Source organism: Amia ocellicauda, chromosome 7 (genome assembly GCF_036373705.1).
Source record: "Amia ocellicauda isolate fAmiCal2 chromosome 7, fAmiCal2.hap1, whole genome shotgun sequence".
NCBI lineage: Eukaryota > Metazoa > Chordata > Actinopteri > Amiiformes > Amiidae > Amia > Amia ocellicauda.
The window spans coordinates 47,100,120-47,122,910 of NC_089856.1; the positions used below are offsets into that span (position 1 = coordinate 47,100,120).

Genomic DNA, 22,791 nt, shown 5'->3' on the forward strand with positions numbered 1-22,791 from the left:
GTCTCTTTCTCCAGAAGCTTTCAAAGACGGAAGGAGAAAGAGAGGGGAGAATGGCAGGAAACCAATAAACAGCTTGGCTGGGGGCTGGCAAAGTGGGGGGTGCTGGTGAATTGCGGCCCGGAATTCCACAAAGGATGACCAGCCCACACGGGAGTCGAGTGGCCCACCAAACTAATAAATGGTCAGGCATGCAGAGGCACTGCCAACACAGAGGTGTCTTGTTAATGCAGAGCACACAGAATGATCACCACCTGGAATCATAGGCCACAAAAGATATTCCCTATAAAGATCTGATCGCAAGGCAAATCAGAGGCTGTGTCCTGATTAACAAGCAGTGATTAACAAGATTGGAGTCCACCCCTTTTCCCTTCCAGTAGTTTCTGACTGTACGCTGTAAGGTTGAATTCTCCAGCTGTCGTCTTCACCAAAGGACGAACAAATTCATAAATCACTGTGCACTGAAGGGATTGTAAGAAAATGCGAAACTTAAGGGTACAAGGATTTATGCAACCTACTTATATCTTGAATTATGCTCCAAAGACATCATGATATCCACATGAAACCCAAAAGACCGACATTTCTGTTTCAAGAGCTTCAGGATGTAGAATATATCTGAAAGGAACATATTAAAGTGATGGTTTAATGTGAATGCCATTCAAGTTTAATGCATCAGCCATTATGCATATTTGAGTGACATGAGAGTAAGATGTCCAAATGCATGGGAGAGACAGTTTTTCATGGTGTCGATATCATAAGACCATCTTGACACAGAACAGACTCTCTGACTTCAACGAGAGATGTTATACATGATGCTCATTGGAAGAGAATTACAGAGAGACCACAGGGAGTGGCCTATATAGGAAACAGTTGTTCTTCAGTTTCGGTTGCAGTGTTCATGTGTTCTGCTGATGCGTGAAGTTTGTGTAAAAGAGGAACACAGTGTAGTCTTTAAAATAAATTAATAGGAAAGTGTTTTCTTTCTCTTTCTTTCTCATAGCTGTATGTACACCATGCAGTTTGTAGTTTTGTGGAGGGAAAAGTGTTCTTTGCATCTAGGGTTTTATTCTCAGTGTGTGTGGGTCAGTGCTGTAGCAATGTGACCTTTGTCTTTGTGTCAGTGTTGTAGTACTGTGACCTGTCTTTGTATTGGTTTTGTAGAACTGTGACCTCCAGTCTTAGTGTCAATTTTGTAGTGGCAGTTATCTTCTATTAGGATTGTCATTGAAGACCAGGATGATGAAGGTTCTCCTCATTCTCCTGCTCGGTGAGTTGCCCTTTCTTTTCAAAGCTATTTTGTGTGTGTCTGAGAAACGACTTTAATGAGACGTGGATTTTAAATAGGAAACTACATTTTCAAGGTGATCTTGAATGGAAAGAACTGAATATGCAAACTAAGCACTACATTTTCATAGAGATCAATATTGATATAATAAGTTGACACTGACCAGCTGGAAATTGTTTCTGATTTGAAATGCACCTTAGGTTTTAAATACATTGTGTTAATGATTGACAGACAAAGAGTGACTCTAATGCAGTGCTGCTAACTGCTAACAAGAAGAAAAGAAAATTGAGTAATTAATCCATGTACTTTAATATCAATGTATTACATTCTGCTGTTACGATTTACTATGCAGGGTAATTGAGCACCAATACAAAGATTATTGTACTGCTTCATTTAAACTGTAATCCCTATTAGTTTCAATGTGGTTTTAAAATCCCAATATGTCTCCAAGCTTCCTTGGGATATAGGACTATATGGTCACCTTGTATTGGAAACAAAGCTTTACACTGTCATTTTTAATTCTGTCAGTAAGCCCTTTTTACAAAGCCCTGCTCCGTGAGGATGATTTTCTCTGTCCCTCAATTGTACCCTTATTTGCAGTTATTTACTTAATTAGAAACTTGTTGATATTGCTTACAGATCTTGAACAATTTCAAGATGTTTCAAGGTGCTGAAAAAATGCAGAAAAGGTCAGCAACAGCAGACTATCAGAGCTGAGCTGGAATGAATATCCGCAGAGACAGAGACATGCCCTGCGTAGACAAATCCTAAGATCTATTCAGTGTGCAGTTAAACAACAGAGTTAAATACAAAGCACAATCTGTCTGCCTGATTTTGCTCAGGAAAATGTTAGGAGTTAGACGTACATCAGAGCTGAAAGGTTGTTCTGAGGGATGTAGAGCTATGAGGGTCTCCCATTCTTTGGCACCAGTGCAATATAGCAACGATTGTATGCATGTAGGCAATGACTAAACATATAAGCAATGCCACCATTCACCAGGAAACTAGAAACCTGAAAGAAAGCTGATCAGTAGTAAATAAATACCTGAATAAACACAATCCAGCTTTGCGAGTTCAAACAAAGGTCCCGACTTTCTCAACAAATGAATCAGGTGTGGTGCATTCATCATTTAAAGCAAATTAAAAATAAAAGTGCTGACAGGAACTGGTCTGAATACTGGTGAAAGGAAGTCTTTATTAACTCAGCTATGTGGTTCATGTGTGCTGCATCTACTGTCTCTAAATGTGGGGTCATATTTAGAAATGAGAAAATTACACTTTTACAGCCATGGCATGTGGCTTTACTTGCATGCCTTAGGGGAACGACAGTCTGGCTGAAAGGGCGGGACCGCCGGACCCCCACAAAGAAACAAGCAGACTCCCATATCTGCAACACAGTCCAAAATCTAAGCTCTTGATTCTGATGTGCTTGTTTTAGGCCATTGTATTTCTCCATTTTTAGTTTGAAAGTCAGCCATTTTTGTTGTTGTTGTTGTTGTTGGCCAGGATAGGTTTAGTGTGGATTGGTGATAGGATATCCTTTGAAAGATAGGAAGACAGAAACATCCACAATGGCATGGAGGAACAGATCAGGGTGCTACGATGACGGATTTGAGTGCAGGCAGAGAGAGTCTCAAATCAGGAGCTATGGTACAGGATAAAGCCAACAAATTACGTTTTCTTCATACCTATGAGAGAAAAGATTGTGTTGTTAATCTATATGCATGTATGTTGTAAGAAGCAGTGTGTCTTTAATGCTTAAGAGGAAGTATTCTTAGTAACTTTCATGTTCAACACTTTGCTCTTTTTGTGAAATTACTTAAAGTAATTCTCAGGGCTGCTAAGAAAAGGGAAGATTCTCCGTTTACAGGAAGAAAATGCATATTCTTTTAGTGATTGTCAGCACATTCAGTGGCTCTTAAAAGTATTCACCGATTTCCATTCATGTCATAAAGCGCATGAGTTTTCCCAACTCAAATAAGGGACACTGGTCACTGCTCAGCCAATATGAATGTCTGCTCTGCTCAATTTACAGTTAGAGATTTGCACATTCAACATGACTCTCAGAAATATACAGTGGTTTCCTGTATTACCGTAGATCATAGTGTATTCATTGTAGAGTGTAGTAAAGGCCAGTGAAGACTTTCTAACGGCATAGGAAAGTACTGCAAAACAAATAAAACCAGTCACTCCATGTTAATTTACCAGGCTAATCCTATGGCTAATTTACCAGGCAGTGTTGAATTATGTGATGAATTTTGAAAAGCACCCAAGGAGACAAGATCATTCATGTCACATGCTTGTTATTTCTCAGTTGGCCAATTTAAGAGCAATTGTAATAAGAGTAATAAGAGATACCCATCTGTCTTGCAATGCTCTGCACACAGTTGCCTGGGTTGAGGTGCTGATAAGTGTCTCAGCTACGCTACCGTAAGATTGGTGTATAGAGGAGGCTTGCTTTGCAGAAGAAGCCTGATGGAAAATGGGGGAGGTCACCTTCTATCAATGCTTAATTACATTTATATTTATTGTTTGAGATGTGACTGCAGGTTTACCGTTTTTGTACTGGACCCAATTGTTTTTAACTGGTGCTACAATAGGAAGCCCCGTGCTGATTCGACAGTGTGTAGATCGTGTCGTCACCTTTGTGACTCAGTGCTGGAACTCTGTTTAAAATAATTATTTATTGTAACATAATTGTAACTGCCACACTGTTGTGGGCAGTGTCTGCTGCACGTTAATTGAACTCAAATATGGTTTCGGAAGATTGGTGTTCCTCATAGTATTTATGTCTGGGTGCTTTGTTTTTACATTTGTCCTTTCATTCTCACTTAATATCCCATTAAACACCCTCATCTTATATACATTAACCCTCATCTCTGTAAGTAAGGATTATGCAACATAGTCAAGTAAACTCATATTGACATATTTAAATTAGAGGATATTTTTATAATGTTTATCCCTTAATTATACATTTAATTTGTCCCTTGAGTTGCATTTCACAGTTTTTTTCTTATTAAACATGGATTACTTCTGTATAAAAATGTCCTTCCGTCTGCTGAGCAAGCAACTTTTTTGGCATTCAGCTTAGTGGTTTTCCTAGCAATTGTGACCCAGCCTTAACATTTCAGTTCAGCACAGAGGTCTCCAACAGCTGTTGCTTCTCTCGTTGCCTAAAAGATGCTGTTGAGATGGAACAGCAAAGACATCGTATCTCGTTCTGAATGAGGAGGGGAAAAAAGCTAAGAAACTCACATAGTCTCTTCACATGAAGCCTCTCAAATACAATGAGCCAAACTTCTGTGTACAAGAACACAGTGCCATTTCTGTTGAATTGATTTTTAATAGAGCATTTGATGTCACTGTTTTACTATACATATCATGTTTCATGAGATGCCAGGGACTCCAAATCAAGAGAAACAAAGTCAGGGTCGCAATAATAACATTGTACTATGATGCAGACTATTGGGCATCCTGAACAGCATACATCTTAGCAATGCATTATGTTGCTTCACAATGCAGATATGTAAAGGTATAGGACCACATGACCACATGACCACATGACCATTTAATTGTTCTTGTTAACCTAGACATTCAATGTTTTCCTGTACAATTATACATAAACTGGCCACACTTTTCAATATGTCCATGTGTAAATCTTTGGTCAGTTTATATATAATTATTTATTGGCAAACATTTGGCTTTCAAATACAACAAAGCTACACATGAGAAAAGTGTGGGCCAGTGTAGACTAAAGATGAATGTGGTTAATCATTAGGCTTGATATCTTTCTCAGCTATAGATGCAGTCAGGGGTGTGTTTGTCAAATTTTGGTGCCCCAATCAGCCCAAGCTCAGTTTAGGTTGGGGCTGCCTGTTTTGACTAAACTCTGTGCCAAATCCTGGGAGAGAAGCTGTCCAAGTGAAGGGAAATTCTCTGGCTCCATTTTAAATCTATACGTTTACATTGTTTGTGGGAGTTTGTGCAATTGTTTGAATGCTTTCATTGTTTTAATATGGTTTTATGCTAGTCCTTGTTCATACGTGTTTTTTTTTAACTAACTCATGAACTTTTGAATTAAACTTAAAAACATACTGCTGTTAATCAATCTGTGTAATAGGGCCAAGTGATTGAACAGTGCTGGATCCTATTAATTACATTATTCCAATCAACTGATCTATAACAGCAATTAACCTATTTTTGGTTTAATGTGAATCCTGGGTTTATATTGAAGAGTTTACATTGGTTTTTATAGTTGGAATTGCAGTCCTGTATTGGTTGGTTTATTTGATATTTATATTGTAGTTATTTTTCACTTAGCCTACATTGTTGTTTATTTTAGTATTTGTGTGAAGGCAATAAGTTGTTAGATCATAACAATTGCTTCAAATATGAGGACTGATTTGATTGAAATTAACTGAACTATTTAATGGATATTGACTTTTTTATGGATTGTCAAGTGATACTGCGATTGTATTCCATTGCCTAAATTGTACAGTGTACCCAGCTTCTATTTAATTTGTTTAGTAAAAAGCTCCTGGCATTTCCCTCTTCCCTCTTCCATAACTACCTCCAGCTGTCAGGGTTATTTTGTAGGACTGCTGCCAACCAGGCACACAAACCAGCTGTAATCAATTAATCTAAACCTCCTTCCAACTATGCCAGTCAGGCTATGCTGACAATTAACACCTGAGATATTCAATCAGCTCTTATTAGGCTAGGCCACAGATTCATTTTCTATAGTGCTTAAATGGGATATATCCCAAAGACACCAGCAACCAGCATAAGTTAAGGCATTTTATTTTACAAAGTAATTAGTAATTAAAATCAGCAACACTAACACACAATTGGGAACACAAACTTCATTCAAAGAGTCCTTAACTCAACCATACTATACATGCACTGTGATATTGTACTTAACCCAAACTAATTCATATAGTGAAGAGAACAATAATAATTTCACCTCAATAAATAAATCACACCAATAATCTGTCACAATAAAGATGCCTTTACTGAACTGTATTTTTGCCCTTTGTTTTGCATTCATGTTGTAAGTCGCCCTGGAATAAGGGCGTCTGCCAAAAAATAAAAATAAGAATAAATCACACCATTATAAACATTTTCCCAATACAACCTCTTAAGAAACTGCAGTTTGAACTCTTATCTAATACTAATTAAATGGCTATATGCTTAATAAAAACCCATCCACATATTCCCCATCAATACAATATAAATGTATAGTCAGAAACCCAGCCCACAACGGGGCTTGCGAACCCAGAGACACCCGTCCACTGCCGACGGGACTACAATATCCGTGGTACCGCAGACAAACTCCCGGATCAGATTATTCTCACCCCAGTTGCCTCCTCAAGACTATCATAACTCCCACAATACTGCAGCGATGTAGCCGCTCTACAACTCGACCCCTTTATTAGTATGATTTATTTCTTGGCAGATGCCCTTATCCAGGGCGACTTACAAAATATAATCGCAATACAAAGTGCAAGAATACAGTTCAGTACAAGGCATCAAACATTACAAGTTCAAATTTACATTAAACAGAGCAATTCAAAACAATACATTTTACAACTTCCAATTTACAAAATGTACCGTCCCGGTAAAACAATGGTGGTGACAACAACACGCTCTGTCAAATCCAGTTACACAACATTACTAGGACAAGTTTCGTTTCAATCCATTGCGATGTTGTTTTCACGTGTTACAACGTGTGATTTCAGTGATGTGAGGTTCCTGCCAAAAATACCAACATGACTGTCTGGCTTTAACGAATGGCTACATTAAAAATAAAAAGTGGTATTAACAATACATTCATTTTCATTTTTTTTAAATAAGGAATTTGTTGTAAGTTACAATTCAACTTGTATTGCAACACTGTTACTAGGCATCAGGGGGCCCCTTGGGGTCCAATTGTGATGCAATTGCCTGTTTTGCATGTTAGGAAACCATGACATTGGATGCAGTTAACTACAACTCTGAACATCTTTACTGATGTTGAATTCTGACTCAAAGCGAGAGACCAAGGTTCCTCATTTCAGACTTTAAGCATGTACTCTCCACCGTGAAGCTGATTTTAGAGAAGCTGAAGTCAGTTTTACAGGAGATGTATCATTGTGAGTGTTCAATGTGTGTTTAATGCAGCTTGTTTATTGTGAGAGGATGTGTGTTTAAGACAGCAGTGCACAGTGCTTTTCACACAGAGGGGTTTCTGTTTCCTCTGTGGCGGCAGACAGAGGGACTGATGCTCTGCTTCTGTCTCCTCCCAGGTGGCCTCTTTGGATTTAATGTCCCGGTGGCAGGTAAGTGTCTCTGCAGTTTAGTGGTTTTCTTACCAGTTTAACCTTCACAAAGTTCAGGAGATGATTTTTTAAATGTATAGAATGCAACTCAAAATCCTTTTTACAGTTGATTTGTACAGTTAGGAGGAGGACACGGGTGATGGAGAGCCTGATCACTGGGCTTGATTCAGATAATCCATCAAGCATGCTTCCCTTTCTCCAATATAATATAGCCAACTCTAACCACATTAAAAATAACTTTAAAAAAACCAAGAAAGACATACAGATCCAATAACTTCTGTTAGTCTTTTCATATAATGTCTTCAGTTTTTTCTGTTATATTCGTTTCATACTTCATTACAATGCACTACACAGTTCTTTTTCCATTCTCTTAAGGTCCCAGGAAAAAAAGGCCTCTAATTGTGTCTGTTAAATCAAATGTATTGTTTGTTACTGTATTTGAACCTATAGTTCTCTGTCTCTTATCAGTCCCAAGCCCTACCTGAAAGTACAGTCCTGTGTGTTGTTGTTAGGTGGTGACCAGATCAGACTGGTCAGTGGGAGCAGCTGCTGCTCTGGGAGAGTGGAGGTCTATCACAGTGGCCAGTGGGGGACAGTGTGTGATGATGGCTGGGACCTGAATGATGCTGCAGTGGTGTGTCGACAGCTGGGCTGTGGAGGCGCTGTGTCTGCTCCAGGAAAAGCCAAGTTTGGACAGGGGAGTGGACAGATCTGGCTGGATGACGTGGGCTGTTCAGGCAGTGAGGCCTCTCTGACACAGTGCACACACCAACCATTTGGAACACATAACTGTGGTCACAGTGAAGACGCTGGTGTGGAGTGTTCAGGCAAGAGTCACTTTATTCAGGTCTCCAGAAATGTCACTACTGAACATAGGGATGAACTGGACTTTTGCTTCTCAGAAAACACAGGATACAGGATAAAGCAGTGTACTTAGCCTTATAAATATAACTGAATTTGTGAATCTTCCACACTCACCCAATACCCTCTGTTATTGGGTTCCGTGACAATTCTTCCCTGTCAACTGGTCCCGCATCAATCTCCGGAACAATTTGTTTGCATGACAATTCATCCCTATGACAGTTTGTCCCCATCATACGTTCTCATCACGAGCATTTGTAACCATGAGTGCATTAACTTCCCCACGTCTGAAATCGAACCCATATCATCAACAGCAGTGTTTGTTAGCCACCTTGCCAGCGGAGATGCAAACTTTAATGTCAAACTTGTTTTAAATAGTCAATACACTGCAGCCAACTGTTGTAATTGGTTAGTTGTAGAAGACTGAATTATTGGAGTTAGTCTCAAAAACACATTTATAAAGATATAAATACATTATAAAAAGTGTATATACACTACTAGTCAAAGGATTTAGAACATCCCAATTTTTCCAGTGATTTCAGTGATGTGAGGTTCCTGCCAAAAATACCAACATGACTGTCTGGCTTTAACGATGATTGCATCGGAGCTGCAATGTACACTATTCGTTTTATAAACAATTAATGAAGCCTAGATATCCCGTCAACTTGCCACACACTTTTCATCACGAGTTTTTATTCACAATCAATAAGGTCACTGACAAAAGATTGTCATCAACAAGTTCTATTTTGGAAATCACTGCTTAAGCGGTGCTAAAACAAATAGCGCTTTAATATTTATATGACAGATACAGTAAGTCTTCAATTCAGTAGCTACATAAATAAAACCTGATCACTTACTGTCTCGTTTAATTTAGATCGAATACTTCTTAATGTCCTACAACAGTTCCAAAACAGCCTTTCATTAAATCATAGTTAGCCACTGCAGCTATAGTCTTTTCAACTCTTTAATCTCACTACTTTTTATCGATATCTCCGGGTACATTTTGTAACTAAGCAGGCTTCCTATAGAAACTATGGAAATACCAGACATCATTCTCGACTTGTTTACACGGGGTGTAGGCATGATTCCTGTGACTTCAGAGCTATGAATACAAACACACTTCCTAGCATAACAATACTGAATACTGAAACAAAAATAGCCCACAAAGTTTTTTTTTAACTTTCTGGTTTATAGGTTATGACGATTCTAACTTAAAATAAAACTTTATTCTGATTGCGGGATTTGAACAAAGATCTACGGCATCACATTGCAGGGACCTTATTGCATCACTAAACAGAAAGGCTTTAGAATGGCTACATTAAAAATAAAAAGTGGTATTAACAATACATTCATTTTCATTTTTTTAAAATAAGGAATTTGTTGTAAGTTACAATTCAACTTGTATTGCAACACTGTTACTAGGCATCAGGGGGCCCCTTGGGGTCCAATTGTGATGCAATTGCCTGTTTTGCATGTTAGGAAACCATGACACTGGATGCAGTTAACTACAACTCTGAACATCTTTACTGATGTTGAATTCTGACTCAAAGCGAGAGACCAAGGTTCCTCATTTCAGACTTTAAGCATGTACTCTCCACCGTGAAGCTGATTTTAGAGAAGCTGAAGTCAGTTTTACAGGAGATGTATCATTGTGAGTGTTCAATGTGTGTTTAATGCAGCTTGTTTATTGTGAGAGGATATGTGTTTAAGACAGCAGTGCACAGTGCTTTTCACACAGAGGGGTTTCTGTTTCCTCTGTGGCGGCAGACAGAGGGACTGATGCTCTGCTTCTGTCTCCTCCCAGGTGGCCTCTTTGGATTTAATGTCCCGGTGGCAGGTAAGTGTCTCTGCAGTTTAGTGGTTTTCTTACCAGTTTAACCTTCACAAAGTTCAGGAGATGATTTTTTAAATGTATAGAATGCAACTCAAAATCCTTTTTACAGTTGATTTGTACAGTTAGGAGGAGGACACGGGTGATGGAGAGCCTGATCACTGGGCTTGATTCAGATAATCCATCAAGCATGCTTCCCTTTCTCCAATATAATATAGCCAACTCTAACCACATTAAAAATAACTTTAAAAAAACCAAGAAAGACATACAGATCCAATAACTTCTGTTAGTCTTTTCATATAATGTCTTCAGTTTTTTCTGTTATATTCGTTTCATACTTCATTACAATGCACTACACAGTTCTTTTTCCATTCTCTTAAGGTCCCAGGAAAAAAAGGCCTCTAATTGTGTCTGTTAAATCAAATGTATTGTTTGTTACTGTATTTGAACCTATAGTTCTCTGTCTCTTATCAGTCCCAAGCCCTACCTGAAAGTACAGTCCTGTGTGTTGTTGTTAGGTGGTGACCAGATCAGACTGGTCAGTGGGAGCAGCTGCTGCTCTGGGAGAGTGGAGGTCTATCACAGTGGCCAGTGGGGGACAGTGTGTGATGATGGCTGGGACCTGAATGATGCTGCAGTGGTGTGTCGACAGCTGGGCTGTGGAGGCGCTGTGTCTGCTCCAGGAAAAGCCAAGTTTGGACAGGGGAGTGGACAGATCTGGCTGGATGACGTGGGCTGTTCAGGCAGTGAGGCCTCTCTGACACAGTGTACACACCAACCATTTGGAACACATAACTGTGGTCACAGTGAAGACGCTGGTGTGGAGTGTTCAGGCAAGAGTCACTTTATTCAGGTCTCCAGAAATGTCACTACTGAACATAGGGATGAACTGGACTTTTGCTTCTCAGAAAACACAGGATACAGGATAAAGCAGTGTACTTAGCCTTATAAATATAATTGAATTTGTGAATCTTCCACACTCACCCAATACCCTCTGTTATTGGGTTCCGTGACAATTCTTCCCTGTCAACTGGTCCCGCATCAATCTCCGGAACAATTTGTTTGCATGACAATTCATCCCTATGACAGTTTGTCCCCATCATACGTTCTCATCACGAGCATTTGTAACCATGAGTGCATTAACTTCCCCACGTCTGAAATCGAACCCATATCATCAACAGCAGTGTTTGTTAGCCACCTTGCCAGCGGAGATGCAAACTTTAATGTCAAACTTGTTTTAAATAGTCAATACACTGCAGCCAACTGTTGTAATTGGTTAGTTGTAGAAGACTGAATTATTGGAGTTAGTCTCAAAAACACATTTATAAAGATATAAATACATTATAAAAAGTGTATATACACTACTAGTCAAAGGATTTAGAACATCCCAATTTTTCCAGTTTATATTGAAATGTAAGCAGTTCAAGTCCAGTGAATAACCTGAAATGTTACAAAGCGGTGAACTGCCAGAGATTTAAATAAATAAATAAATAAAAATTAGGTTTCCAAAATTGGGATACCAAACACTTGGCAAGCAACACAACAGTGAAGAGTGCACATGGGATTAAAGAGAAGCACACGGATGTGGTGCCTTTTAAGGGACCAGAGGGGTTTGTCAGCTTAAGGGGTTACATTTTGTTACACAAAATGATTCCATGATTTATTTTGTATCTCCAATTGTTTTTGTTCTATGCTTTAATTTCAGAGTACAGTGAGACATTAAACTGCATACATTTCAATAAAAACTGGAAAAACTGAGGTGTTCTAAAAGTTTTGACCGGTAGTGTATATATACATATGTTCTATGGCTCTACAATATGTTAATGCACTCTGGGTTAAAAAAGGCTTATGCATATGATGGGGGCGAATTGTCATGGGGATGAATTGCCAATTGCCAAACACTTTATAAGCATGTTTCTGATGAAGCTGAAATGTTGGCGGATTGCTTGTTCTCTTTTTCTGCCTAATACAATGTATTTTTAATCTTGGAGTGCTTAAAGTTCATCTTTTTATTTTCTCAGATTTAATCCCATTGGCTGGCACCTCTGCTATTTTTTGGGTGTGAGTCTACCTCTAAATGTTGACACTAAAACCTGTCCAGACATTTGCTAATATCAATCTATTTTTGGTATCTTTAACTCTGTAGTTATTGGGAGAGATGTCATTTTTAAATGTAAAATGGTAGGCATTTACCTTTCTGTAAAGTCATGCAGGAAGGTTGAGTGGACAATTGTCTGACTGAACAGGGCAGGAAAGACAGATTTGAACTTTAAACATCACACCATGGTAATTTGGTAACTGATTAACAAGTGACTAAGTAAGAAGGGATGTAATTTAAGTTTAATCTACTATTTATGAAACTGATTATGAATTGCAAATTAAGTGAGATTTTGAGTATTGTAAAAACAATTAGTGCCCAACCTGTGTATGTTCACTTTGTGTGCAGCACAAACCTATTTCTCTTTGCACACTCACATGACATTCATGACTTTGAACCATTTTTTATAGCTGATTTTGAGAAGCCCACCATCTCTCTGCTATCCCTGTTCTCTGTGTTTGCTCCCGGAGAGACAGTCCATTTCCGCTGCACTGCTCCCTCCCTGCTCTACACCAGCATTGACTTTGACCTGTACCAGGACACGGCCGGAAACCCCATTGTGACCCAGAGGGCTGAATTTCCACAGACCACAGTGGAGCTGAATGTGTCTAATGTGGAGCCGTCGCACCAGGGCAGCTACAGCTGTCGGTACAGAGTCCAGGGGGGCGCAGAGGCCTACAGGTCACCTCACAGCAACTCTATAACCATCACCATGGGTGAGTTGAGGACTTTAATTCTCTTTCATTTCTAAATGTTATACAAAAAAGTCCAATTATAAGAAAAATGCAGAAACATGACAGGTTGTCAAAATCCTCCTCAGGGCTAAACATTAATCTTTGATTTTTTTGTTTTCTGTACTATGTATATTCATGTTACCAACATACAATTATTGACACCGACACTTGTCTTGTTTTATTTTGACCCAGCTCATTTATGCAAGTTAGGTTTAGCAATGTTCTTACCATGTAATTAGATCAGCAACATTGCCTTTATCAAAACAATATATATTTTTAATGAAAGAGAAAATATCAATTTCAGTAAATTTAGAAATACTTGCTCTTCCTTTTTAATGTTTTTCCTTTAGTTTTACAGTTTTTCCTAAGGTAAGAAGTATGGCAGAAGTGAAGTATAATAGATTTGAACTGTTGAACGAGTGGTATGTTAACTATACAATCCATGCATTTCTCCTCCAATGCTTCTCCCAAAGCCACAGATCTCTCTCAGTGCTCGAACTGGAGAGGTTACCTGGGGGCACAGTGTTGGCATCACCTGCTCCATCTCCACACCGCACTCAGGAGGCACACTTTCCCTCCAGCACCTCTCTGGGTCACTGAGCCAATCACAGAGAGACAGCTCTGGCACGACCACCTTCACCTGACCACCTTCACCTTTCCTGCACTGGACTTTGTCCACGAGGGCAATTACCACTGTCAGTATCAGACACAAGTGTCCAGTCGCACTTTCAGATCCCCAGAGAGCAATTCTGTCAGTCTGGCTGTGATAGGTACAGAAAATTAGGCCATGCTCATGTAGTGTAAGGTACACTTATAAATTTCAATTAAAGAAGTGAATTTATAGTATCACCTTATCACGAATCCTGGAATCTTGCAGAACTCAATTTCTGTAATAATTGGACGCAGACACCAATTCCAAAGATATAAATTGTCAAATTTATTCAAAAACAAAGACTAAATGTAGCACTACACTAATTATACAAAAGGGAAAAACTAATTAAAATTCAACTCTAGATCAACAAATCAAAGACAAATCACTTCCGTGACCAAATCAAAGACCATGGGATCGCATATGATATCACACAAATTGTTAAACAAAAATGGTTATAAACACATTGACTACAATACCGGTTAGTAAGACGAAGGTGAGTCTGTCATTAGTATTGTTAGTCAGACATTAACTAACTACGCAGGTTAGTATTTATGTCAGGTAACTTCTTGTTATATATATATCAGTTTCATTTACGTTTAGGTGCCGAGAAAGATCCTATCATTACTTGTTACCACAATTTCCCTTAACTGATTATTATTCAATGATTAAGGATAGGCAGGGCCACCAATAATCTAATGTCTATTAACTTGTGTCAATTTCAGACTAAACAGTTAAACAGGAATGAGAAGATATTTCTCGGTGTTGACAGATTTTATTTCTAAAATTATCAACAAAACAGTTTAATGCAACACACATTTATATTTAAGAAAACTAAATGATATTACACATTCTAGAGTTATGAATCACAGATTAACATTTCTAATTGATTTCTCAAATGTCATGAATCACAAACTCCAAACTGTTAAACTTATCTGAACTTCGTCGCAGAGAGGCCTCTCTGGCTTCGGGCTCAGATAACAGCACACGGCACGAGGTCCGTGTGGTTTGGAACAAAGGCAGTCCGGTTCGGCTTTGTCCAAGAACTTCCACTCAGTCGATGCACCTGGAAGTTGGGGTTTTGCGAAAGTAGAGTCGTTTCCAAACAGATTTTCCACTGGTTTGAAGGCTCCAAGGTTGTGCACAAAATCTTCTTTGTAAGCAGGGTTTCCACCGTAGTTACTTGAAGACAAAGTCTTTGAGGAAAGCAGGGCCCTGTTCGTTCCAAGGGTAGAGTTTCTTAAGACTCAATAGCTATTTAAATGACTGACACTTTCGTATTCAGTCGACTTAGTCAATTGTCCAGCTGTAAAACTCCACTGATCAGGTGGGCACAGGCGGGCAGCGCAGTCTGTAAAGTTCTTTATTTAATAAAGTCCTTTAAAAGAATTCTTCGTAAGGCTCAATCTCCTTCTCCCAGTTTAACTCTTCAGTTTCTGGCAAAGACTTGGTTGGTTTCTGGTTCCGGTTCTGGCAACAGAGCTACAGGTTGAGCTGTGGCAGCGAGTTACTGGTTCAGGTGAGAGAGAGAGAGAGAGAGAGAGACCGTGCGCTGTCCTTTATACGTCTGTCAGATCAATAGGTGATTGGTTCTTGAGTTTGTGAGATTGGATTTCGGTTTCAGCCCCCAGTGTCCTATTGGAGGGGGCTTGATTTATGACTGATGTCAATCCATGCCATCTTTTGGAAATGCCGGTTGGCCCGGGTTCATAGCTCTGTGTCGGGATTTCGGCTCTCGTCCATTTCAAAGAGTTTTTATTACCTACAGGCCCCCTTCCCCAGATATCTCACAGCAGGATTCCAAACTATTTGGCCTATTCTCGGTGCCATCCTCCCAGATTGTCACTTTGATGTAAACCAGTCCCACGCTTTAAGGAAATCTGATAACTTTGGGGGGAGAGGTCTTCTTTGGCTCAGTGCTTCAGCTCACGAGCTAAAATGCTCTTATCAAAATACCCCATCATAACGCTACACTCACCAGGCTGAGTCTTCAGTCAGAGGACACCTGGGGACAATCCCCTACAGTCCTACACCCTTCATCTAATTGAGCTCCATCTGCTCTAGTTTTCTCTACAGGATGGGATGATGTTTTCCAACTTGGTTTTACAGTTGATTTCTGTTTGTTCATTAGCATCTCCTCATTTCCAGTGGTCCTTCAGCAGCCCAACATCTCCCTCAGCCTCCCTGCTGCAGAAGTGACCAGGGGCACGAGCTTCAGCATCACCTGCTCCACAGAGCCACAGTACGCAGGGGGCACCTTTCACCTGATGAGGATTGAGCCCAATGGAACCACCATCCAGTCAACACCAGCTGTCAATCACTCTGCCACCTTCTCCTTTCCTGCTGCTGAGTATTCCCACCAGGGGAATTACAGCTGCCGCTACAACACAAGAGTGTCCACTCGTAACTTCTCCTCTCCTGAAAGTGATGTGCTGGTCATCACAGTGAGAGGTACTATGTCCACAAGATCAGTCATTTATAGTCTAAATACAAGGACAGGTCATATTAATGCAATATGACTCTGCTATTATGTGGCCTGAAATTCCAGAGGTTGTTCTTATCTGGCAGAGCTCCTATGGGGTTGGGTATCTTACATCTACTCAAAAGTTGTGCTTGTCCACCCTCCTCGGACATAGACATGTAGAATAGTTAACACCATCCCTCCCCACAGAAACACGACAAACTTAATGAAATGGTGCTTTGTTGTTGTTTTTCATGAAATACTATTCAGTTGACCTGTAAGCTGTACTGAAAGATGAAACCTCCCAGTGAGAGAGCCTGTGTGTTGTGTGTATTGCAGCCTCTCTGCTCCTCCCAGTCGTGTCCGGGGTGACCTCGGTGCTGTTGGTGGTGGTGATATTCCTTGTCATCATCCTTGTGATGCGTAAGAAAAGGAGGAAAGCCACAGAGCTGAAGAGAGAGAGCATAATACGTGAGTAACGCTTAGGGTGATGATGCAGCTCCACTGCCAACAGGACACTGTGGGACAGACCGGGTGGTAATCAAGCATGTGCTAAACTGAACAAGGCCAAGGATGATATGTCCATTCAAGAGGCAAAGCTTAGATAAGTCAACTCATGAATAAGACTGTTGTTGGTAGTGAATATTAGTCCATGGTTTTAAAAAAGGCCCAGCAAAGGCTATGAAGGAAGCTCAGATCCTTCAATGCCTGCTCAAAAATGCTGCAAATGTGTTGTGGCTAGTGTCCTGTATTGTGGTGTTATCTGTTGGGAGGAGGTAAGATTACAAAGGATGATGCCAACAGATTCAATACAATTATTAAGGCTGGATCCACCATCCACCGTTTGTAGGATAAATTGCATCCTATAGATTGCACAGTTTTGTCATTGTCATACCCCACCTCCACCCGAGAATGCTGAACATGATCAGGCTCCTTTGGTCCACCCTTGCAATGTATTTCCCCCCTTCCATTTGTAGTGGCCATGAACACCTACACATGCAACCAGTCCAGGCACAGTGAGGATGAGGACGAGTTTGAGGATGATGAGGATGAGGATGATTACGTGAACGCAGAGGTCTTCAAAGGGAAGCCTGATTACGCAGAGGAAGATGAGGACAGCGATGACTATGAGAACTCAGACCCCTCATACATGAAGGCACAGGCTTGCAGAGATATAGAGGAGGAAGAAGAGAATATATACCAAAACTATGGCTAAGTGCTTGAGTTGTAATGTTTAGGTCGAACCTGGTAATGTGTTGGTCAAGCTGGAATATACTGTGATAATGTACAAGCTGTAAAGGTGTCACTTATTTGAATTGGGTTAACGATGTGATGTTTAAGCTTTCCGACCACCAGAGCGACAGTGCGAACTTTACACACCCGTCTTAACTGGGTCGAATCAACAGGAGTCTCATACGTTTTCTCCAGGCCAAATCTGGAAAGAGGCCATTGATAAGTACGGCACGGTTTAAGTAACACTCTTTATTCAACTAAACAAAGTACACACGATAGTGACATTTGAATGGGGCTTTGGCCGAGATTGAGTCTCATTTGGCAGGAATGCTTTTTTCATTCATTTTTTTATTATATGTTCTGAAATGTTTTATATTTTGAGTATAGATTTTCTAATTTTGTATTCACTTTTCAAATGTATTATATAGAAAAATATTTTATCATTAATGTATTTACTATTGCAAAAATATACAGAATTATGAAGGCATTTTTTACTTTTTACATTTATGTGTCATGCACTACAGAAGCGTATTGCTGCCACATAAAAAAAAATATATATATATATCACGTAATTACGTTATAACAATCACGTTATTACGTGTTAAGGAATTGTCACATAATAACAAACTGAACTAGAATACAGGAGACAAAACAACGATGTCAGACGTTGAGGATTTTGTACGAAAATATTTTAGGTTGGGATTTAGCCCCAGGGAAATGTTACAGTATTTGGCTCATGTACACCATGTCATAATAAGCATTAGGACACTCAGGCATATCCTTAAGAAACAACAATTATTTAGCAAAATGCTCAACTTAAATTAAACAACACGTACATTATAGTAAATGTTTATTGTGCGATGTTTCACATTTTAATTTAAGTTTTTCAACAAAGCTGTCTTATAAACTAAATCCCATAATACTGCATTTTCACTATGTTAAAATACTGATTATACCGTTATTATTATATTATTATACTATTACAATATTTAGAAAATACACATATTAAGTTCAGCATGTGCATAGGCATGTTTTGTGTGTGTCTATGTTTGTGTGTTTTACTCAAGATAATAATGTGTGAATGTTACAAATAAGCTTGGGGAGTCTTTCCACCCAGATGTTTCCACCCAGGCTAAAACGATAGTCTGACGATCTAAATACTGTGCATTTGTTGAGAATAATTCATATTGAGTATTTTCTATTCTTAAGTTATTACATTTTTACAGTTGTCTCGGTAGAATGTGTGTTATTCCAGGTTCAATTTGATCGACATTCTGTGTTTGTACATGATCCATATTCCTGATCTTCAGATAATAATATTTGTAGGAGCCAATGTATGTATTCATAAACATTTATAATATTATATGTTTTATTTAACTTATATTTCTGTATGTTGCATTGAGTATAAATAATTCAATTATTATTCATTTGATAACGTGATAATTAATGTAATTGAGTGAGAATGGGGAAGGAGTGAAATAGTTCAGGAAACTGGACAGGATGGGGGATAGATGGAGTGTTGTTAAATCACAAACTGGTTTTCAACCATCTGTACCTTTTTTTGAAGAAAATGTGTAAATAAAGATGATGTAAATAATATCTGGATGCATGGACTTTGATTAAAGCGAAACGGTGAGTTGCTTTTTCACAGATGTTTTCCAGAATGATTGTGTTTGTGATTTAAAATGTCATTGGATAAGTATTGAGTTAGTAGCCTATACTGTTTATGATCTTTTGTGTATAGCACACAATTAAGACTAAATAATACTTAAAGAGCATTAATCTCAGTAATTTACAGTATATGCATGTATGCATTATTATACAAACCCCAAAAAGTAATGTGGCTCCCTGTACCGCCTATGCAGGTTTTTAAGAGCAAGGTCTAGCTTGGCTAGTTGAATCTCCTGAATGTTGGAAGGAATGCGATTTTTTAGCATCGGAAGACCAACATCCATGAGACTCCATGTGCCGTGGAAGAAGATGGATATTGATTAGATGAATGAGTGTTGAATTATAATGCCTCTGATTTATCATTGGAGTAATAGAGTTGCATGGCAGGGCGAGAGTTAATGGGAATGAGGCGAGCTGGTTTGAAATAATTTCTGATGGGTAGTTTAGGGTGTTAAAGGCAAGATTGTTAATCTGTTAGGCGAGGAAGGAAGCCTGGAAGATGAAGGCGAAGAAGGGGCTGAAATACGATTGAGTGTTAAAAGGGGAGACTCTCGGGAACAGAGAGACTTGAAGGAAACAGACTGGTATGTAATGATGGAGTAAAGCGCAGAGTTGTGGAGTGGATGGTGATGAATCTCAATTGTGAGATGAAGCGCAGCAGACTGGTTAAAGTATCCATTTATGGAAGTGTGAGGTGGCCAGAGTGATGGTTTATGATACTTGCCAATTGTTCTGGTAAAACCCCAAAAAGCGAGATGGTGAAAGAAGACCGCACTACACATTGAGGTAATGAGCGCGAGGGGCAGCATGGAGTGTGAGGGAGAGAAGAACAAGAGAGCGGTTCAGGGGAACCTGGCTCAGGGCGGCGAGCATGGACCCAGCCAGCGCAAGGTGGATGCAATGGAGGGCAGAAGGAGGTACGAGACTAAACTGAGCCAGGCTTGAAGCCAAGGGTTGAAATAAAATGGCAGTAGTACGGATCGGAGGGGTGGCCCTGGGTCCAAGCAGAACTGAGGAGGGGGTGGAGTTGTGACAGGGTGGCCGAAGAGAGCACGGTAGGTGGGAGCGATTCAGAAGGACATGCGTCATGACCTGGAGACGTGAGCAATGTAGCATCTGGAACAGGGCGGGGTTTGGGGGGGGGCGAGGGACAAGGATGCTGTCAAGGGCACGACAAGTGATGGGACGAAAAGGTGGCATGACGGACAGGCGGACGGATGGGCTGGCAGGCGGAGAGCAGCCCTAGCAAGAATGACGGAGTGGAGGAATAGAGGACAAAGTGGTGACAGGGTCGCCAAGGAAAGCACGGAAACCGCACGGTGGCGGCACACAGCATGGGGACACCGGTTGGAGGAAGGGTTAGACTGGTCTGCAGAAAACACGCTGCTGGCTGCGAAGAGGTCCTGCACAACCGGGTTGCTTAGAAGATCACAGGAGATCGGTTGGCAGCACCGCGCAACAGAGGGACACCTGTTGGAGGAAAGGGTTAGATGGGTCTGTAGGAACACACTGGCGGCTGCTCAGAGGTCCTGCAAGGGAAGCGGCAGAGATCGGCATCTCAGAGGACGGGCAAAGAGGAGTAGGAGGGCAGCATGAAAACAAGTCTCATGTTGCATCACATGGTTCGAGACGACCAGAGCGGACGTTATGTTGCTCGAGCACCTGCGAGGAGGGGGCTTTGGGGGACGTAGGGGAACCGAGGAAGCCAAACGGTTTTGCTGCGAGGAGGAGAGAACAGGCAGGCGGTGCGGGGGGGTTAGAGCACCAAGTAGGGCTACGGAAAACAGGGCTGCAGGTGAGGGGAAGAGAGGGAGGGCCACATGGGGGCCAACGGTGCAGAGGGTTGTGGCTATAAGGGCCACGGGCAGAAAGGACCCCAAGGGTCAATGGGGGAAAGGGGCCGCATGCGATGTGGCAGCTGCTGGTGATGTGGGCCGCATGAGGGCCACGTGCGATGGCGGGCAGGGCAAAGTGGGGGCGGGGGGGAGCACTGAGCAGGGCTGCAGGAGGGTAGGTAGACAGCGGAAGCTAAAACGGGCTGCAGCATGGGGTTGCGGGGGGGGGGTTGTCAATGGTCTGCATGGGGCCACGGGCGAAGAGTGCCACGGGTGAGGAGGCAGCAGGTGATGGGGGGCAGCACGAGGCCACAGCCTATGATTACTGCAGACAAAGGGGGCCGTAGGCGAAGAGGGCCCTTGGTGAAACGTCACGAGGAGGGTGCATGGGAAAGCAGAAAAGGGCTTGTAGGACGAAGAAGAGGAGTGGGGATGAGGAAGGGAGCCAGAGGAGGAGCCGTAGGTGGAATAACTGTTGCAGGGAGACTGTGGGAAGCCGCACCGCGCTGCGGGGGAAGACAGGGATGTAACCATACGGTGCAGTGAGGGGGACTGGAAGAAGCCGCGAGGGCTGCAGGGAGTGCTACGGGGAAACGGGGATTTAACATGCGGTGCAGCGGGGGGGAATGGAAGGAGCCGTGCGGCTGCAGGATGACCATGCGGTGGATGGGGGAGGGGCACGAGCTGCAAGGGCTGCATGGAGGGCCAGGGGTCACCAAACGAGGTTAGGGGTGAAGCAGAGAAGCAGCTGCCCGGGGCTGAAGGGAGGGCGGCAGCGAAAGAGGGGTTTGGGAGGGTGTGGCCCACTGCCAGCACTGCGGGGCATGAGCCGATCATGCATGGCAAGGAAAGTGACGGGGGCATCGGGGGCCTAGGATGGGTCGCGGCCCATGCCAAGTGGCACACCTGTCCGGACAGAAGGCAGGATAGTGGAAAAGGACGTAGAGTAGACATGGAGGACGGCGCTGGGCCCGGGGGAGTGGAGGGAGAACGGGAGTGGAAAGGTGGGGGTGGAGCGAGGGGGGGGGAACTCAAGGATGCTGGACAGGAACAAAGAAAGCAAAAGCATGTAAACAGCGGTGGTGGGGGACAGTGGGCAGGAGCCACCAAGGGAGGAGGGAAGTGAGGTTTTTATTTTTTTTGGTAGTGCGGTTGTTGTTGGTGGTATTATTAAGTGGGCGGGGCGAGGGCGGGGAGTAAGGACGGAGACGTCATCAGGAGGGGACGGCTGGCGTCCAGGTGGCGGGGGTGGTGCGCAGGCGCGGCGTCACAGTGTACCTGTGGAGGAAAAGACCCAGAGCAGAGGAACACGGCGAGAATGATTGGCGTGAACCGCAAAAACCTGGGCAGGCGAGCGATGATCCCGTCCTCTGGAGCCGAGGAAGTAGAAGCCGGAGGGGGACAGCGGCGGTCCGAGGTCAGGAGAAAGACGCCAGGACAGCGGGGAAGAACCGGGAAATGAGAGATGCGACGATCCACGGTGAAGAATGCATCGGCGTGAGCAATCGTCCGGATGAAAGGCAGGAGAGCGAAAGAAACGACGCGAATAGAGCGACGGGCTGCCAGGTGTGGACGGCGCGCTTGAATGACGCGCTGGGGTGTGCGTGATGACGGGGTATGTATGCGCTTTGACAGGAAGAGAGTTTGATGACGTCGGAGTTAATTTATAAATTCCACTTATGATTCAACGCGTTCAATCAGTCCTCTAAAAATAAATCACAGAATGCACTGAAATGAAAAAAAAATCCTTCTTTTGTACAATTAGCAATTCTGGTACCAGTGTACCACTCCCTCCCCGGTCCTCCCTTCCCATTTTTAA

The 22,791-nt window shown here is 41.8% G+C and overlaps 1 protein-coding gene across 1 annotated transcript; it reads left to right on the plus strand.

The window, feature by feature from the left end:
* Window positions 1-901: 901 nt before the first annotated feature.
* Window positions 902-19,065, plus strand: LOC136753699 (leukocyte immunoglobulin-like receptor subfamily B member 4A). Its single transcript, XM_066710020.1, has 8 exons — window positions 902-1,264; window positions 7,567-7,599; window positions 8,112-8,426; window positions 10,265-10,297; window positions 10,810-13,105; window positions 15,921-16,223; window positions 16,573-16,704; window positions 17,211-19,065. The coding sequence occupies exons 5-8, from the start codon at window positions 12,646-12,648 to the stop codon at window positions 17,447-17,449; spliced, it is 1,134 nt and encodes a 377-aa protein (XP_066566117.1). The 5' UTR covers window positions 902-1,264; window positions 7,567-7,599; window positions 8,112-8,426; window positions 10,265-10,297; window positions 10,810-12,645; the 3' UTR covers window positions 17,450-19,065.
* The last annotated feature ends 3,726 nt before the right edge of the window (window positions 19,066-22,791 follow it).

Coding starts and splice junctions, on each gene's coding strand:
- LOC136753699 (XM_066710020.1), top strand. CDS start 12,646: ATGAAACTGATTATGAATTGCAAATTAAGTGAGATTTTGAGTATTGTA. Junction 13,106..15,920: donor CTCTATAACCATCACCATGG/GTGAGTTGAGGA, acceptor CCTCATTTCCAG/TGGTCCTTCAGCAGCCCAAC. Junction 16,224..16,572: donor GCTGGTCATCACAGTGAGAG/GTACTATGTCCA, acceptor TGTGTATTGCAG/CCTCTCTGCTCCTCCCAGTC.